Raw genomic sequence first — 19,870 nt, 5'->3', positions numbered from 1 at the left:
AGTTAGTGAATAAAAAAAATGTTGCATTTTTGTGGATTTCTTCACTATTTGTTGGTATCTTATTCCATTGTGTGAGTTTGTTGTGAATTGTTGCAGCAGCGTTACTTTTGGTAAGCTGTGAATTATTACAGAATAAGATTGTGGGTTAGTGGTGAACTGCTCCACCTGCGTTCATATCTGTTGTAAATTGTTCCAGGTATAATATCGTAGCGAACGTGATAATTGTTTCTGCCACAATATTTTGGGTTACCAGAGAATTCTTCCTGAAATATTTTTTGTTCTTGTTGGGAATTATTCAAGTCATGGGATTGGGGGGTAAGCTGTGATTTGTTCAGCAGTTGTAGTATGGGTTTGGTTTGAGTGCGTTAAAAATTAATAATCGTTTGAAATTGGTGGATGGCTACAGCCACGGCATTGTAGGTTAGTTGCTAATTTTTCTATCACAAACCCCATGATTTTCCTTCTGACATTTCCTCTCGTCTTTTCACAGAGTTGACCTCAGGAACCGGCGGATCACCCAGCCCAAACACCAACCACTCTCCGTGCTCAAAAACAGAGCCAGGTTTGACCTAACCCCAGGCCATTCTGGTCTCTACCTGGAAACAGTCTGGAGCTCTGATGATGGTCTCTACCGCTGCAGGGTAGATTTTAAGAAATCCCCTACCCGCAACTCAAGAATCTACCTCACAGTGATAGGTAGGTGGCTATCATTTTCTGTAAGGAATTGTGGACTAATTTTTTCTCGTAGATAAGTTGTGGAAATGTCTTCAGCTAGGAAGCAGCGCTGTGGTCTTCTGCTAGGAAATAGTCTGTGGCCTGGTAAGAATGCGGGAATTTGACTTTCTGCTATGCTAAATAAATGGTGTAAGAATCATTAAGGATGAACTTATGCCATAATGGGATAAATTCATCCTATATATATATATATATATATATATATATATATATATATATATATATATATATATATATATATATATATATATATATATATATATATATATCAACACTGCGCTAGCCAAGGATTCGAACCCATGTTGTACTGGGCTGCCTCATGGTAAGCAAGAACCACATGACGCTTTAAACCACAGGACCAAGCGCAGCGTTGTTATCGATCAATACCACTCGTCCGTGGTTACAACCACCCAGGGAGGTACTAACGTCCTGCCAAGTGAGTGTAAAACGAAAGTCTGTAATTGTTTTACACGATGGTAGGATTGCTGGTGTCTTTTATCTATCTCATAAATATGCAAGATTACAGGTACGTCTTGCTAATTCTACTTACACTTAGATCACACTACACATACATGTACACGTTTATTTATCCACACTCATCTGAGTTCTCTAAGATTTTATCTTAAAAGTTCTTGGTCTTATTACTTTTCCTTTTATATCAATAGGGAAGAGGAATAAGAATCTTTCCTCCGTAAGCCATGCGTGTTGTAAAAGTCAACTAAAATGCCGGGAACAATGGGCTAGTAACCCCTTTTCCTGTAATAATTACTAAAAAGAATAAGAAAATTGTCAAGGTGAGATGTCTGAATGTGTGTGGATAATTGTGGATATTATGAATGAGAAGAAGCTGGATGTCCTGGCTTTAAGTGAAACGAAGCGGAAGGGGATGGGAGAGTTTCAGAGGAGAGGAATAAATGGGATTAGGTCAGGGGTTTCAAATAGAGTTAGAGCTAAAGAAGGAGTAGCAATAATGTTGAAGGATAAGTTATGGCAGGAAGAGAGGGACTATAAATGTATTAATTCAAGGATTATGTGGAGTAAAATAAAAGTTGGATGCGAAAAGTGGGTTATAGTAGGCGTAGATGCACCTGGAGAAGAGAGAAGTGTAGAGGACAGAGAGAGATTTTGGGAAATGTTGAGTGAGTGTGTGGGGTGTTTTGAACCAAGTGTGAGAGTACTTGTGGATGGGGATTTCAGTGCTAAAGTGGGTGAAAGTGTTATGGAGGGAGTAGTAGGTAAATTTGGGGTGCCAGGTATAAATGAAAATGGGAACCTTTAATTGAGCTATGTGTAGAAAGAGGTTTGGTAATAAGTAATACATATTTAATGAAAAAGAGGATAAATAAAAATACAAGGTATGATATAGCACGTAATGAAAGTAGTTTGTTAGATTATGTATTGGTGGATAAAAGGTTGATGGGTAGGCTCCAGGATGTACATGTTTATAGAGGGGTAACTGATATATCGGATCATTATTTAGTTGTAGCTACAGTTAGAGTAAGAGGTAGATGGGACAAGAGGAAAGTGGTAACAAGTAAGAGGGAGGTGAAAGTGTATAAACTAAGAGAGGAGGAAGTTCGGGTGAGATATAAGCAACTATTGGCAGAAAGGTGGGCTGGTGCAAGTATGAGTAGTGGCGGGGTTGAAGAGGGTTGGAATAGTTTTAAAAATGCAGTATTAGAATGTGGGGCACAAGTTTGTGGTTATAGAGGGGTGGGTGCAGGAGGAAAGAGGAGTGGTTGGTGGAATGATGAAGTAAAGGGTGTGATAAAAGAGAAAAAGTTAGCTTATGAGAGGTTTTTACAAAACAGAAGTGTTATAAGAAGAGTAGAGTATATGGAGAGTAAACGAATGGTGAAGAAAGTGGTGAAAGAGTGGAAAAGGAGAGCAGATGATAGAGTGGGAGAGGCATTCTCAAGGAATTTTAATGAAAATAAGAAAAAAATTGCAGTAAGTTAAACAAGTTAAGCAAGTTAAATAAGTTTAGCAAGCCTAGGGAAAAATGGATTTGTCAGTTAAAAGCAGAGTAGGTGAGTTAGTAGATGGGGAAATGGAGGTATTGGGTAGATGGCAAAAATATTTTGAGGAGCTTTTAAATGTCTATGAAGAAAGGGAGGCGGTAATTTCATGCACTGGCCAGGGAGGTATACCATCTTCTAGGAGTGAAGAAGAGCAGGATGTGAGTGTGGGGGAGGTGTGTGAGGCATTACTTAGAATGAAAGGGGGTAAAGCAGCTGGAACTGACGGGATCATAACAGAAATGTTAAAAGCAGGGGGGATATAGTGTTGGAGTGGTTGGTATTTTTGTTTAATGAATGTATGAAAGAGGGGAAGGTACCTAGGGATTGGCAGAGAGCATGTATAGTCCCTTTATATAAAGGGAAAGGGGACAAAAGAGATTGTTTACTGAGTTTATTGAGTATACTGAGTTTACTAGGAAAAGCGTACGGTAGGGTTATTATTGAAAGAATTAGAGGTAAGACAGAATGTAGGATTACAGATGAGCAAGGAGGTTTTAGAGTGGGTAGAGGATGTGTAGATCAAGTGTTTACATTGAAGCATATATGTGAACAGTATTTAGATAAAAGTAGGAATGTTTTTATTGCATTTAAGGATTTAGAAAAGGCATATGATAGAGTGGATAGGGGAGCAATGAGGCAGATGTTGCAGGTATATGGAACAGGTGGTAAGTTACTAAATGCTGTAAAGAGTTTTTATGAGGATAGTGAGGCTCAGGTTTGGGTGTGTACAAGAGAGGGAGACTACTTCCCGGTAAAAGTAGGTTTTAGACAGGGATGTGTAATGTCACAATTGTTGTTTAATATATTTATAGATGGGGTTGTAAAAGAAGTAAATGCAAGGGTGTTCGGGAGAGGGGTGGGATTAAATTATGGGGAATCAAATACAAAATAGGAATTGACACAGTTACTTTTTGCTGATGATACTGTGCTTATGGGAGAGTCTAAAGAAAAATTGCTAAGGTTAGTGGACGAGTTTGGGAGTGTGTGGAAAGGTAGAAAATTGAAAGCAAACTTAGAAAAGAGTAAGTTGATGAGGGTATCAAATGATTTAGATAAAGAAAAATTGGATATCAAATTGGGGAGGAAGAGTATGGAAGAAGTGAATGTTTTCAGATATTTGGGAGGTGATGTGTCAGCGAATGGTTTTATGAAGGATGAGGCCAACCATAGAATTGATGAAGGAAAAAAGGCGAGTGGTGCGCTGAGGTATATGTGGAGACAAAAAACGTAATCTATGGAGGCAAAGAAGGGAATGTATGAAAGTATAGTAGTACCAACAGGTGGTTTGGTCATTTAGAGAGAATGGATCAAAGTATAATGCCATGGAGAGCGTATAAATCTGCAGGGGAAGGAAGGCGGGGTAGGGGTCTTCCTCGAAAAGGTTGGAGGGAAGGGGCAAAGGTGGTTTTGTGGGCTAGGGGCTTGGACTTCCAGCAAGCATGCATGAGCGTGTTAGATAGGAGTGAATGGAGACGAATGGTATTTGGGATCTGACGAGCTGTTGGAGTGTGAGCAGGGTATTATTTAGTGAAGAGATTCAGGGAAACCGGTTATTTTTACATAGCCAGACTTGAGTCCTGGAAATGGGAAGTACAATGCCTGCACTTTAAAGGAGGGGTTAGGGATATTGGCAGTTTGGAAGGATAGAGCATAGTTGCAGCTGCCCAGACAACTTTTGTTCCGAGTAGGGAAATTAGATCTAACAAAAATGATCCCAAATGGGTGAACAATAGATTAAAACATCTCATGGGTCAAAATAGAGGCATATATAGGCGTATCTAAAGAGGGGATGAGCAGATAAGAAATCAATATATTCAGTTAAAGAGATAAATAAAGAAAGGAATAAGAAAAGCAAAAAGGGATTATGAGGCTAAGGTCGCAAGGGATTCAAAGACTAACCCAAAAGGGTTCTTTCAGGTATACAGAAGTAAGATTAGGGACAAGACTGGCCCACTTAAGAGTAACTCTGGTCAGATCACTGACAGTGATAAACATATTTGTGAAATTCTCATTACCTACTTCCTCACAGTTTTCACCCAGGAATATACTAGCGATATTCCTGAAATAATAAATTTTGTAGAACAGGATGATGATAAACTATGCACGATTGCGGTAACTAGTGACATGGTCCTCAGACAAATAGAGAAACTAAAACCTAACAAATCCCCAGGCTCTGCTGAACTGTTTGCAAGGGTGTTAAAGGAATATAAAGAGGAACTTAGCATACCTTTGACTAATCTTTTTAACATATCTCTACAAACTGGCAAATGGAAAATGGCAAATGTAATACCTATTTACAAGGCAGGTGACAGGTCATTGGCTTCGAACTATAGACCAATAAGCCTTACCTCCATAGTGGGAAAATTTATGGAATCAATACTTGCCGAAGCAATTCGTAGACGTCTTAATAGGCACAGATTGATTAATGATTCTCAACATGGTTTTACAAAGGGGCGTTCCTGTCTTACGAATTTACTAACTTTTTTCACTAAGGTGTTTGAGGAGGTAGATCATAGTAAATAATATGATATTGTGTATATGGACTTCAGTAAGGCTTTCGATAAAGTTCCACACCAGAGGCTATTGAGGAAACTTAAGGCACACGGAATAGGAGGAGAAATTTTTTCCTAGGTATAGGCATGGCTGACAAATAGGCAACAGAGAGATTGCCTAAATGGGGAGAAAACAGAATGGGGGCACGTTACAAGCAGTGTTCCTCAGGGGTCAGTGATGGGTCCGTTGTTGTTCACAATTTACATAAACGACATAGATAATGGAATAAATAGCGACATAATCAAAGTTGCTGATGACACCAAAATAGGCCGTTCAATTCATTCTAAAGAGGACACTAGAGCACTCCAGGATGATTTGAATAGACTGATGCAATGGTCGGAGAAGTGGCAGATGCAGTTTAATATTGACAAATGCAAAGTTCTGATTGTTGGACAGGTAAATAACCATGACACATATAAACTAAATAATGTAGATCTTAATAATACTGATTGCGAAAAGGATTTAGGAGTTCTGGTTAGCAGTAATCTAAAACCAAGACAACAGTGCATTAGTGTTCGCAATAAAGCTAACAGAATTCTTGGCTTCATATCTAGAAGTATAAATAATAGAAGTCCTCAGGTTGTTCTTCAACTCTATATATCCTTGGTTAGGCCTCATTTAGACTATGCTTCTCAGTTCTGGTCACCGTATTACAAAATGGATATAAATGCTCTGGAAAACGTACAGAGGAGGATGACAAAGATAATCCCATGTATCAGAAATCTTCCTTATGAGGATAGACTGAGAGCACTGAATCTGCACTCTCTCGAAAGGCATTCTAGAATTAGGGGAGATATAATCGAGGTGTATAAATGGAAAACAGGAATAAATAAAGAGGATGTAAATAACGTGTTGAAAATTTCCAGCCAAGACAGGACTTGCAGCAATGGTTTCAAGTTGGAAAAATTCAGATTCAGGAAGGATAAAGGAAAGCACTGGTTTGGTAACAGAGTTGTGGATGAGTGGAACAAACTCCCCAGTACAGTTATTAAGGCTAAAACGTTGTGTAGTTTTAAAAATAGGTTAGATAAATACATAAGTGGATGTGGGTGGGTGTGAGTTGGACCTGGTTAGTTTGTGCTGCTGGGTCTGGTGCCGTGCTCCTTCCTTGAGTGGAGGTGGCCAGACTGGGTGGGTCATTGGGCTAATCCGGGGGAGGGGGTCATTGTGTGATGTAGTTCAGATGGGCTTGTGAGGTCTCTAGGGAGACCTAATTATATGGTCATACCTGCCTTAGCAAATGTCGGGAAGTCACGCCCACGTCTGAGGTCTTTTGTTCTTGACGGCGTCAGACCTCGGCGTCAGGTCGTAACACGTGGCACATGCCCCATTGGGGAGGGGGTACTTTGACTACCATATAAGCCCAGGTGACAGGTCCGGGGAGCTCTCGCTCCCCGGACCTGTCACCAAGGAGGTTGTTGGTGACAGGTCCGGGGAGCGAGAGCTCTGGACAGCCGCGTGTGTAGCGGACCACGCATTGGGAATCTCGGGTCAGCTGGTCGGTGAATTAAGAGTGAGTACTAGTCCGTGTTACTGATAACATCTTCCTTTCCCCCTGGTAATAGGTCTCATAGGTCAATTGTTATATTATGTAAATGTCCATCAGTATATGTTGTATTCTAGCCCTTTTATGTTATTAAGTAAACTATAGCCATAGTTCCCATTTTTATTTGTACCTCCATATGCTATTCCCTATTCTGTTAAGCACTGGGATACACAGGAGACGTGCTCACTCGCTGGGATACCGCAGGTAGAGTGGGTAGAGGTCTCACATGGTGGCAGCAGTTTAGCGTTTTTCATTAAACGCGGCTCTCGTGCTTTACGACTGGTCGGTTGTGGCTACCAAAACCAAACTACCAAATATTAATTTCCTGGTGTCACCTCTCATTTGTTTTACCGTTAACTGTGACCGTAACCTTGAGAATAGACCAGGATCAAGTGAAGGGTCTAGCAATATGGCTCTAGAGCAAGATTCTGCGATTAATGTTAGTGAGGGTATAAATAATCAAGAAAATGAGATTTCAGTGATAAATAATACCTCAGGAGTACATATAGGATCCACGGTAACCCCCAGTAGTACCACGAATACTATGGCCCCAGTGGTATCTAATACATCTACGACTGCTGTTAGCCCGGGAGTATCAACTTTACCAACCCGGGATGCTACTAACCCCATACCTTCGTATTTTAACAACCCAGTTAATGCTGACTATAGTATGTATCCTTATCTTAACTCTGTGCTTCATAGTGTTATTGCTCAAGTTATGAGTAACCCTCAATCCCCTATTGTTGTACCTGCTCCCCAAGTCCCTGGGGTAGCTGCCTCTAGGGTTCCCACTTCTGCGTCTGGTTCTACAGTTACTAGTATACCTAACCCCTCAGTAACCATAGCTTCCTCTGCTGTATCAGGTGTTCACCTGTCCAATGCTGTTCCTGTAAATACTAACCAAAGACCCACACGTGTAACTACAGCTAGGGAAACATTCAGTATTTCCCCGAATGGGTCCTTATCTAATATACCGGGACTAACCATACCCCGGCTGGGATTGAACCCGCGGTCAGAGAGTCTCAAAACTCCAGCCCGTCGCGTTAGCCACTAGACCAGCTAACGCGACGGGCTGGAGTTTTGAGACTCTCTGACAGCGGGTTCAATCCCAGCCGGGGTATGGTTTGTTTGCAATCGTGTCATTACGATTTCGTGAGTCATACCGGGACTCCCGACCCAACCCCAACTTCTGAGCCTCCAGCCTTCCCAGGTCAATCCTTCCTTAACCAAGCCACTCAACGTCCCAACGAACCCTATGCCTCAGCAAAAGATTTTATCTTGGGCATCAGCTCCAGATAGTAGTGTTGGAACCTCTATGTGTGGGACAGTAATTGTTGATAGGCCATATTTAGAAAATTTGCCGAAATTTCATGTAAAAGATTTTCCGAGGAATCCCATCGAAAGAAATATCAAAGTAGAAGCTTGGATTAAAAATATTGAGGCCATTTTGCTTAATATATCTGATGAAAAAATGAAAGTTTCACTGGGATTCAGGGCAATTGTAGATAACACAGCATCCATATTTAGTCTCCCACAATTTATTAACGTTAAGGACTGGAGTAGTTTCAAGGATGCTATAAGATATAGGTTCCAGACGGCAGTATCAGTTGAAAATATCCATCGATACCTGGAACAATTGCAACTGAAGGAAGGACACACTCTAAGGGACTTCAGTTGTCTGGTATGGTCCAGGGTGGAAGATGTGAACGGAACTTTAAAATATAATGCAGAACAGCTGGAGCTTTACAAAAGGCAGGTATTTTGTGAAGGGTTACCAGTCTGGATGAGAACTAGAGTTGCTATGGTACTAGCGATTAAAACCTTCGAAGAACTAGTTCAATATGCCATGTCTCTCGAGTCCGAATATGGTAGAGACAGAAAGGGAGATAGAACTGTTGCCTCAGAGAGAGCAACACCTGAGTCGCCATATGTGGCGACAACCAATAATGAGAAGAAGTATGTACCCCCGCACCGCAGGACAGGCGGTGGTGGGCGTAATAAACAGAATGCTCGGAGAACTAATCAATGTTGGGAGTGTGGCGGGATTGGCCATATTAGGGCCAACTGCCCTAATTTTAGTTCCTAACGAAAGAAGAAGGTACAAGGTTAAGAAAGATAGGTCTGATAACCTTGTTACCAAAGATGAAAGACCTATGATTAAAATAAGAGTAAATGGAAAAAAAAATGGTAGCTTTCATTGATACGGGAAGCCAGGTGTCAATAATTAAGCGAGATGTTTGTAATAACTGGAGGGGTTGTAAAATAAGCAAAGCTAAGAGAGATATTACTGCTGTAAATGGTAATGATATTAATGTCGAGGGACAAACGGACCTGTACTTTGAACTGGGTGAAAGTTATAAAGTTCACGCTTGTTTAGTAGTATCTGGAGTAAGGTTTCCAGGGGACTTACTCTTAGGTATGGATTTTCTCAGAAGGTTTGACTTCCTCTTGTCGTATGGCAAAGGAAGGGGAACCAGTCGGCTGATACTGGATGAGGTTTCCTTTCCAGTAAAATTCATAGAACATCCCTCAATAGTAGCTTCTATGAGTAGGAGTAACAAATTATTCAAAACCCCATCTAAATCACTTTTTGAAGCGCAGTTACCTAATGTGAACTCTGCAGACGCAGATTATGCAGTTCATGCATTATATAACCTGGTATGTCCACCTAATACATTCAAATTTATTAAAGGTTCAGTGGGAAGGAAGGTCGAGCCAGGAAGTATCTAACAATTAGCTGGGAAGCTAGAATCCTTCCTGGTGCCTCATCATCTAGCCCAGGTTTCTGAGAAAAGACATGTCTTAATACCAGTGGTAAATCTGACAAGTAAAGCGTTAAGATTCAAGAATGGTAGAAGGTTAACATCATCTGAGATTATCCCCAAAGACTTAATTTTTGAACCTGACTCCGTTAAGCTACCTGCCCGAGGTCAACAATGTGGAGCACTTAATACCAGAGTCCCAGAAAGGGTAGTGACACCTGCCGCTCCCACCCAGAACGAAAGTAAAAGGGAAAAGACATTTAATGATGTAAATCTAAATAATTTAAAATGTTCTGAGAAGGAAATAATAAAGAATGCTTTAAGGAACTTTCCAAAATTGTTTTCAATGGATGAAGGAGATATAGGCTTCCTGCCCCAGATTGAGCATACTTTACTTACAGGTGACAGTTTACCTGTCCATACCCGTCAATGGAGACTCCCAGAAGAGGCTAAGAGAGTAATAAGGGAGGAATGTAATACCATGCCCCAGAACGATGTAATTGAACCGAGTTCATCACCGTGGCTCTCACCTGTAGTGTTGGTAAAGAAACCAGATAACTCTTATCGGTTCTGTGTGGATTATAGGAAAGTGAATGAATTAACAATAGCTGATAATTATCCCTTGCCCCTAATCCAGGAAATTCTTGATTCATTTGGAACAGCTAAGTATTTTTCGACTTTGGACGCTAAGTCAGCTTATTGGGCCATCCCCGTTTCAGAAGAAGATAGAGAGAAGACAGCATTCTCAGATGGGGTCCGATTATACCAATTTAAACGAATGCCCTACGGGTTAAAAACCGCTAACTCTAGCTTCCAAAGAGCTATAAACTTCATCCTCAGCCCTGTGTTGGGTAGACACTCACTAGCATATCTTGATGATGTGGTAGTCTACTCCCGGTCATTTCCAGAACATGTGGACAACCTTGTGGAAACACTAAAACTACTGGATAATTCAGGATTTAAGTTGAATGCAAAGAAATGTATAATAGCAGCCACTAGCTTTAAATTTCTAGGCTTTCAGGTGAGCCCTGAAGGGATTCGCCCTGACCCTGATAAGTGTAAGGCAATATCTGAAATGCCAAGACCTAGAACAGCAAGGGAAGTCAGGAGGTTCCTATGTGCAGCAGGATACTTTAGAAGACATATTAAGGGTTTTGCAGAGCTAGCAGCACCACTGACAGATCTAACTAAGAAGAAAGCTAAGTTTGCATGGAAAGAAGAACATGAGTTGGCTCACGAAAATTTAGAGGCTGAGCTTACAAGTGAGCCGGTATTAGTATGGTATCTCTACTGCTAGGGGATGACCTATGTTATGTCAGCTGTTGGGACATATATGTGTTGTATATTATGTGAGCTAGTTCCTTGCAGGGAGGGATCACCGTAGAGATAGGAAGTATTTCCTTTTCAGGTGGAGAACTGTAAACACCAATCGACTCGCCGTCAGAAGAGGATTCCTTAATGTGAGGGATGGGAGGTTTTCTTTTAGTTCCTAGAAATGGGATAATGATGGGTCCTGGTTGCGATTCCTGCCTTGTCATGAATGGTCACGGAAGGGTGCAAGGAAAATGCGACATTGTGGTCGTGTAATGGTTCAGTTGCAAGTACTTGAAGGAATAATACCTGCTGGAGCTGTTTTCTACACCAGGAAAACCTTACGAGGTTTGGCTCAATGATTAATTAGCGAGGGTGACTACAGGAGCTAGTTTATTTCTAGTAGAGTACAGGAAGGCACTGAAGCCCGATATTTAGTTTTAAGGAGACATAACGGATAAGGAGGTTTGGCACCAGAGAGACTTTGTTATTCGTTTCTTGTGCTAGAATTTATTAAGTCTACTGATCTGTGTGAATTCACATTATTTGCTATTGTATTGTAATAGAATAAAAGGGTTAGGATTAAAATAGTCTAATAACTTAGGACAAATTGTCCTAGTTCTCAGATATTTTAAATTGGGGGAGAAAGGGGGATGTGATGTAGTTCAAATGGGCTTGTGAGGTCTCTAGGGAGACCTAATTATATGGTCACACCTGCCTTAGCAAATGTCGGGTAGTCACGCCCACGTCTGAAGTCTTTTGTTCTTGACGGCGTCAGACCTCGGCGTCAGGTCGTAACACCTGGTACATACCCCATTGGGGAGGGGTACTTTGACTACCATATAAGCCCAGGGAACAGCTGAGCAAGGAGGTTGTTGGTGACAGGTCCGGGGAGCGAGAGCTCTGGACAGCCGCGTGTGTAGTGGACCACGCATTGGGAATCTCGGGTCAGCTGGTCGGTGAATTAAGAGTGAGTACTAGTCCGTGTTACTGATAACATCTACCTTTTCCCCTGGTAATAAGTCTCATAGGTCAATTGTTATATTATGTAAATGTCCATCAGTATATGTTTTATTCTAGCCCTTTTATGTTATTAAGTAAACTATAGCCATAGTTCCCATTTTTATTTGTACCTCCATATGCTATTCCCTATTCTGTTAAGCACTGGGATACACAGGAGACGTGCTCACTCGCTGGGATACCGCAGGTAGAGTGGGTAGAGGTCTCACAATTGAGCTAATCCGGGGGAGAGGGTCACTGAGCTAATCCGGGGGAGGGGGTCATTGAGCTAATCCGGGGGAGGGGGTCATTGAGCTAATCCGGGTGGAGGACATGGACCTGCTCTGCATGGGTCAGTAGGCCTATTCCAGTGTTCCTTCTTTCTTATGTTCTTATGTATCTTTATACGTATATCCTTTTAAACCGTTGTATTCTGAGCACCTCTTTAAAAACAGTGATTATGTGTGAGTGAGGTGAAAGTGTTGAATGATGATAGTATTTCCTTTTTGGGGATTTTCTTTCTTTTTGGGTCACCCTGCCTCGGTGGGAGAAGGCCGACTTGTTAAAATAAATAAATGGGCTAGTAACCCCTTTTCCTGTAAAGATTACTAAAAAGAATAAGAAGAAGAAAATTGTCAAAGTGGGAAGTCTGAATGTGCGTGGATGTTGTGCAAATGATAAGAAAGAGATGGTTGTGGATGTTATGAATGAGAAGAAACTGGATGTCCTGGCTTTAAGTGAAACGAAGCTGAAGGGGGTGGGAGAGTTTCAATGGAGAGAAATAAATGGGATTAGGTCAGGGGTTTCAAATAGAGTTAGAGCTAAAGAAGGAGTATCAATAATGTTGAAGGATAAGCTTTGGCAGGAAAAGAGGGACTACAAATGCATAAATTCAAGGATTATGTGGAGTAAAATAAAGATTGGATGTGAAAAGTGGGTTATAGTAAGCGTGTATGCACCTGGAGAAGAGAGAAGTGTAGAGGAGAGAGAGAGATTCTGGGAAATGTTGAGTGAATGCGTGGGGAGTTTTGAATCAAGTGTGAGAGTAATGGTGGTTGGGGATTTCAATGCTAAAGTGGGTAAAAATGTTATGGAGGGAGTAGTAGGTAAATTTGGGGTGCCAGGGGTAAATGTAAATGGGAGCCTTTAATTGAGCTATGTGCAGAAAGAAATTTGGTAATAAGTAATACATATTTTATGAAAAAGAGGATAAATAAATATACAAGGTATGATGTAGTACGTAATGAAAGTATGTAAAGTAAAAGGACACAAGTGCAACTAATGTGACATTTATTGTGGCAACGTTTCGCTCTCCAGGAGCTTTATCAAGCCATTATAAACAATACATGGACACAGAGGGTATATAAAGGCTCAGAGTGAGGTGAATACTAGTGAGGTACCATTTCGATGTTCACTAGTGGTAGTGGTGGTAGTAGTAGTAGTAGTAGTAGTGACAAAAGTAATACAATATGGTAGAGCAATTAATTCGTACATGAGTAAAAGGATATAAAAGCTATTGCTTGGGTAACATAAAAATAGGTTGGACAAATATAAACTGGAATGAGGCAGCTTGTTTCAGTGTTCACTCTCTGTGCTTTGTGTAGTATAACAGGAGAGACTATGTGATGGCAGGGTTTACTGTTTTCAGGAGGATTCTTACTAAGACTTCGGAGATGGTGAAGCTGCCGTTGTTTTGTTTAACTGTATTCGAAACAGCGATCAGTGCTGATTCGAGGCACTTGCGTCTGCGGAAATTAGTTTCTTTGATCACTAATTGGGCGTCTCTGAATTTCATGAGATGATTGGTGGAATTTCGGTGTTGTACACAGGCGTTGTTCAGGTTATCGTTCCTACATGCGTAAATGTGTTCATTTATGCGGGTGTCGAGGTTTCTGGCTGTTTCACCTACGTAAATCTTGTCACAGCCTCCACAGGGTATAGTGTAAACTCCTGCATTGACTGGTTCGTGGTGCTTGGATTTTGTCCTGGTTATATCCTTTATTGAAGAGCTAGAAGCGATGGCGACTCTGGTGTTAGCTTGTGAAAGTGCTTTTGAGACGTTCAGTGCAACCTGACTGTTGGGAAGAATTATAACTTTGCTGGGAGTGGTGTTGATGCGTGGAGAATTTATGATCTGAAGAGCTCTTTTCTTGCAGTCTTTGATGAAAAAAGAAGGAAAATGTAACTCTGTGAATGTTTGGTGAATGTATGTACACTCCTCGTCAAGAAACTCAGGACTACAAATTCGGTATGCTCTTAGGAAAAACCCGAAAGTAGTTTGTTAGATTATGTATTGGTGGATAAAAGGTTGATGGGTAGGCTCCAGGATGTACATGTTTATAGAGGGGCAACTGATATATCAGATCATTATTTAGTTGTAGCTACAGTTAGAGTAAGAGGTAGATGGGAAAAGAGGAAGGTGACAACAACAAGTAAGAGGGAGGTGAAAGTGTATAAACTAAGGGAGGAGGAAGTTCGGACGAGATATAAGCGACTATTGGCAGAAAGGTGGGCTAGTGCAAAGATGAGTAGTGGGGGGGTTGAAGAGGGTTGGAATAGTTTTAAAAATGCAGTATTAGAATGTGGGGCAGAAGTTTGTGGTTATAGGAGGGAGGGGGCAGGAGGAAAGAGGAGTGATTGGTGGAATGATGAAGTAAAGGGTGTGATAAAAGAGAAAAAGGTAGCTTATGAGAGGTTTTTACAAAGCAGAAGTGTTATAAGAAGAGCAGAGTATATGGAGAGTAAAAGAAAGGTGAAGAGAGTGGTGAGAGAGTGCAAAAGGAGAGCAGATGAAAGAGTGGGAGAGGCACTGCCAAGAAATTTTAATGAAAATAAGAAAAAATTTTGGAGTGAGTTAAACAAGTTAAGAAAGCCTAGGGAAAGTATGGATTTGTCCGTTAAAAACAGAGTAGGGGAGTTAGTAGATGGGGAGAGGGAGGTATTAGGTAGATGGCGAGAATATTTTGAGGAACTTTTAAATGTTGAGGAACAAAGGGAGGCGGTAATTTCATGCACTGGCCAGGGAGGTATACCATCTTTTAGGAGTGAAGAAGAGCAGAATGTAAGTGTGGTGGAGGTACGTGAGGCATTGCGTAGAATGAAAGGGGGTAAAGCAGCTGGAACTGATGGGATCATGACAGAAATGTTAAAAGCAGGGGGGGATATAGTGTTGGAGTGGTTGGTACTTCTGTTTAATAAATGTATGAAAGAGGGGAAGGTACCTAGGGATTGGCGGAGAGCATGTATAGTCCCTTTATATAAAGGGAAAGGGGACAAAAGAGATTGTAAAAATTATAGAGGAATAAGTTTACTGAGTATACCAGGAAAAGTATACGGTAGAGTTATAATTGAAAGAATTAGAGGTAAGACAGAATGTAGAATTGCGGATGAGCAAGGAGGCTTCAGAGTGGGTAGGGGATGTGTAGATCAAGTGTTTACATTGAAGCATATATGTGAACAGTATTTAGATAAAGGTAGGGAAGTTTTTATTGCATTTATGGATTTAGAAAAGGCATATGATAGAGTGGATAGAGGAGCAATGTGGCAGATGTTGCAAGTTTATGGAATAGGTGGTAAGTTACTAAATGCTGTAAAGAGCTTTTATGAGGATAGTGAGGCTCAGTTTAGGGTGTGTAGAAGAGAGAGAGAATACTTCCCGGTAAAAGTAGGTCTTAGACAAGGATGTGTAATGTCACCATGGTTGTTTAATATATTTATAGATGGGGTTGTAAAAGAAGTAAATGCTAGGGTGTTCGGGAGAGGGGTGGGATTAAATTATGGGGAATCAAATTCAAAATGGGAATTGACACAGTTACTTTTTGCTGATGATACTGTGCTTATGGGAGATTCTAAAGAAAAATTGCAAAGGTTAGTGGATGAGTTTGAGAATGTGTGTAAAGGTAGAAAGTTGAAAGTGAACATAGAAAAGAGTAAGGTGATGAGGGTATCAAATGATTTAGATAAAGAAAAATTGGATATCAAATTGGGGAGGAGGAGTATGGAAGAAGTGAATGTTTTCAGATACTTGGGAGTTGACGTGTCGGCGGATGGATTTATGAAGGATGAGGTTAATCATAGAATTGATGAGGGAAAAAAGGTGAGTGGTGCGTTGAGGTATATGTGGAGTCAAGAAACGTTATCTATGGAGGCAAAGAAGGGAATGTATGAAAGTATAGTAGTACCAACACTCTTATATGGATGTGAAGCTTGGGTGGTAAATGCAGCAGCGAGGAGACGGTTGGAGGCAGTGGAGATGTCCTGTCTAAGGGCAATGTGTGGTGTAAATATTATGCAGAAAATTCGGAGTGTGGAAATTAGGAGAAGGTGTGGAGTTAATAAAAGCATTAGTCAGAGGGCAGAAGAGGGGTTGTTGAGGTGGTTTGGTCATTTAGAGACAATGGATCAAAGTAGAATGACATGGAAAGCATATAAATCTATAGGGGAATGAAAGAGGGGTAGGGGTCGTCCTCGAAAGGGTTGGAAAGAGGGGGTAAAGGAGGTTTTGTGGGCGAGGGGCTTGGACTTCCAGCAAGCGTGCATGAGCGTGTTAGATAGGAGTGAATGGAGACGAATGATACTTGGGACCTGACGATCTGTTGGAGTGTGAGCAGGGTAATATTTAGTGAAGGGATTCAGGGAAACCGGTTATTTTCATATAGTCGGACTTGAGTCCTGGAAATGGGAAGTACAATGCCTGCACTTTAAAGGAGGGGTTTGGGATATTGGCAGTTTGGAGGGGTATGTTGTGTATTTTTATACGTATATGCTTCTAAACTGTTGTATTTCTGAGCACCTCTGCAAAAGCAGTGATAATGTGTAAGTGTGGTGAAAGTGTTGAATGATGATGAAAGTATTTTCTTTTTGGGGATTTTCTTTCTTTTTTGGGTCACCCTGCCTCGGTGGGAGACGGCCGACTTGTTGAATATATATATATATATATATATATATATATATATATATATATATATATATATATATATATATATATATATATATATATATATATATATGCAAAACAACCACTCTGAAAGAATAGAGAAATTCCAAGCGCTTTCGTGACTACTCACATTATCAAGCAACTATGAAAGTGAAGCATCCAAGGAAGCTATATAAGGGGTCGGCCAGCACCTCACTATCAGATCCCACAACGGTTAAACACGTGACGCGCGGCGAGCCAACTTGGACAGGTCCTTTGCAAAACTCACCCCCGAGCTATTTATTTGTCCAGTGTATTATTAAATTCTACCCAAATTCTATTAATTATAAATGGATCTAATTTATATAAACCAAAGGAAATATTCATATTATTGTCAAAACTGCTTTTTATGAAACAAGATTCAATTATATTCCTGTCGACCATGTACTTGCTTGATACTACTTTCTCAACTTTTTGAAAATCAATTGGATGGTTAAAATCTCTTACATGAATAAATAGAGCATTGGAATCTTGTCCAGTTCTAATGCTATATTTATGTTGTTTTAATCTTAGTTCGAGATTTTTACCAGTTTGACCGTAATAAACTTTATCGCAAATTTTACAAGGAATCTTATAGACACATCCATCAGCATTTTGGGGGGAATTCTTAATCAAAAGTTTTTTTACTGTATCAAGATTTTTGAATACAACTTTAATATTAAAAGTCTTAAGAAGAGAAGGCATATCAACCAAGTTTTCATGGTAAGGGAGAACCAACATATTTTTAGTTGAATAAGGCTGGTTGCCCTTTTTTGGATTATAAAAAGTGTTCCTAGCAACTTTAAAAGATTTATCAATTACATTTCTTGGGTATTTTAAATCATTACCTATTTCATAAATTTTGGATATTTCCTCATCTATGAACTCAGGACTACAAATTCGTAAAGCTCTCAAAAACATTGATGAGAAAACAGACAGTTTGACTCTATCTTGATGCGAGGAATAATAGTGGACATAGGAACAGTTATTTGTAGGTTTTCTGTAAATTTTAAATTTGAATTCATTATTACTCTTAATAATTAAAACATCTAGAAAAGGCAATGAGTTATTTTCTTCAAACTCAACAGTAAAGTTTGAAGAAAATAACTCATTGCCTTTTCTAGATGTTTTAATTATTAAGAGTAATAATGAATTCAAATTTAAAATTTACAGAAAACCTACAAATAACTGTTCCTATGTCCACTATTATTCCTCGCATCAAGATAGAGTCAAACTGTCTGTTTTCTCATCAATGTTTTTGAGAGCTTTACGAATTTGTAGTCCTGAGTTCATAGATGAGGAAATATCCAAAATTTATGAAATAGGTAATGATTTAAAATACCCAAGAAATGTAATTGATAAATCTTTTAAAGTTGCTAGGAACACTTTTTATAATCCAAAAAAGGGCAACCAGCCTTATTCAACTAAAAATATGTTGGTTCTCCCTTACCATGAAAACTTGGTTGATATGCCTTCTCTTCTTAAGACTTTTAATATTAAAGTTGTATTCAAAAATCTTGATACAGTAAAAAAACTTTTGATTAAGAATTCCCCCCAAAATGCTGATGGATGTGTGGAAAAAGACACTTATGTACAGTTCAGGACATTTATTAAAGGAAACGTTTCGCCACGAGTGGCTTCTTCAGTCCTAATATTAGGACTGAAGAAGCCACTCGTGGCGAAACGTTTCCTTTAATAAATGTCCTGAACTGTACATAAGTGTCTTTTTCCACATCTTGTCGGTATCACCATACCATTTCCTCGCTGATGGATGTGTCTATAAGATTCCTTGTAAAATTTGCGATAAAGTTTATTACGGTCAAACTGGTAAAAATTTCGAACTAAGATTAAAACAACATAAATATAGCATTAGAACTGGACAAGATTCCAATGCTCTATTTATTCATGTAAGAGATTTTAACCATCCAATTGATTTTCAAAAAGTTGAGAAAGTAGTATCAAGCAAGTACATGGTCGACAGGAATATAATTGAATCTTGTTTCATAAAAAGCAGTTTTGACAATAATATGAATATTTCCTTTGGTTTATATAAATTAGATCCATTTATAATTAATAGAATTTGGGTAGAATTTAATAATACACTGGACAAATAAATAGCTCGGGGGTGAGTTTTGCAAAGGACCTGTCCAAGTTGGCTCGCCGCGCGTCACGTGTTTAACCGTTGTGGGATCTGATAGTGAGGTGCTGGCCGACCCCTTATATAGCTTCCTTGGATGCTTCACTTTCATAGTTCCTTGATAATGTGAGTAGTCACGAAAGCGCTTGGAATTTCTCTATTCTTTCAGAGTGGTTGTTTTGCATATTTTGAAATCACCTGTTTACTGTGATCTTATTGCATATATATATATATATATATATATATATATATATATATATATATATATATATATATATATATATATATATATATGTCGTGCCGAATATGTAAAACTGGTCAATTAGCAAGAACTCATTTTAAATTAAGTCCTTTCTGAAATTTTCTCTTATACGTTTAAAGATATATTTTTTTCATTAATGTTAATGTAAAAAAATTTAATTTTGCACCAAAAGAATCTTTGAAAACTTACCTAACCTTATTATAACAATCGCAGTTTATTTTAGCCTAATCATACTAAATATATTTTAGATTTGTTTACAATAATTTAATACTAAACAAACACAGTGAAATATATTTTTTTTCGTTAGTTTCAGAACGATTTTGGCGAAATTATTACATACACAAAATTTCGCTTGTATTATATTTCAAGATGAGCGTTGCTATTTAAGCGAAGATAGCAATTTCTGCCTATTCGGCACGACATATATATATATATATATATATATATATATATATATATATATATATATATATATATATATATATATATATATATATTGTGGAAAATTACATTTACCTGGATGTATCTCATTAGATACATACCAGTAAATGGTAAAGATAATTATTATTTATCAATGTTACAGAGACAAG

At 39.3% G+C, this 19,870-nt stretch overlaps 1 protein-coding gene across 1 annotated transcript in view; it reads left to right on the top strand.

Annotated features, from left to right (window-relative positions):
• LOC128693278 (uncharacterized) overlaps positions 1-19,870 on the top strand; it is a 586,781-nt gene that overhangs the window by 167,788 nt on the left and 399,123 nt on the right. The window contains exon 3 of the mRNA XM_070104248.1: positions 491-696. Within this exon, the coding sequence (XP_069960349.1) occupies positions 491-696 (206 nt within the window). The remainder of the gene's footprint in view (positions 1-490; positions 697-19,870) is intronic.

This window comes from Cherax quadricarinatus, chromosome 90 (genome assembly GCF_038502225.1).
Source record: "Cherax quadricarinatus isolate ZL_2023a chromosome 90, ASM3850222v1, whole genome shotgun sequence".
NCBI lineage: Eukaryota > Metazoa > Arthropoda > Malacostraca > Decapoda > Parastacidae > Cherax > Cherax quadricarinatus.
This window is presented reverse-complemented; position numbering and strand designations above follow the sequence as displayed.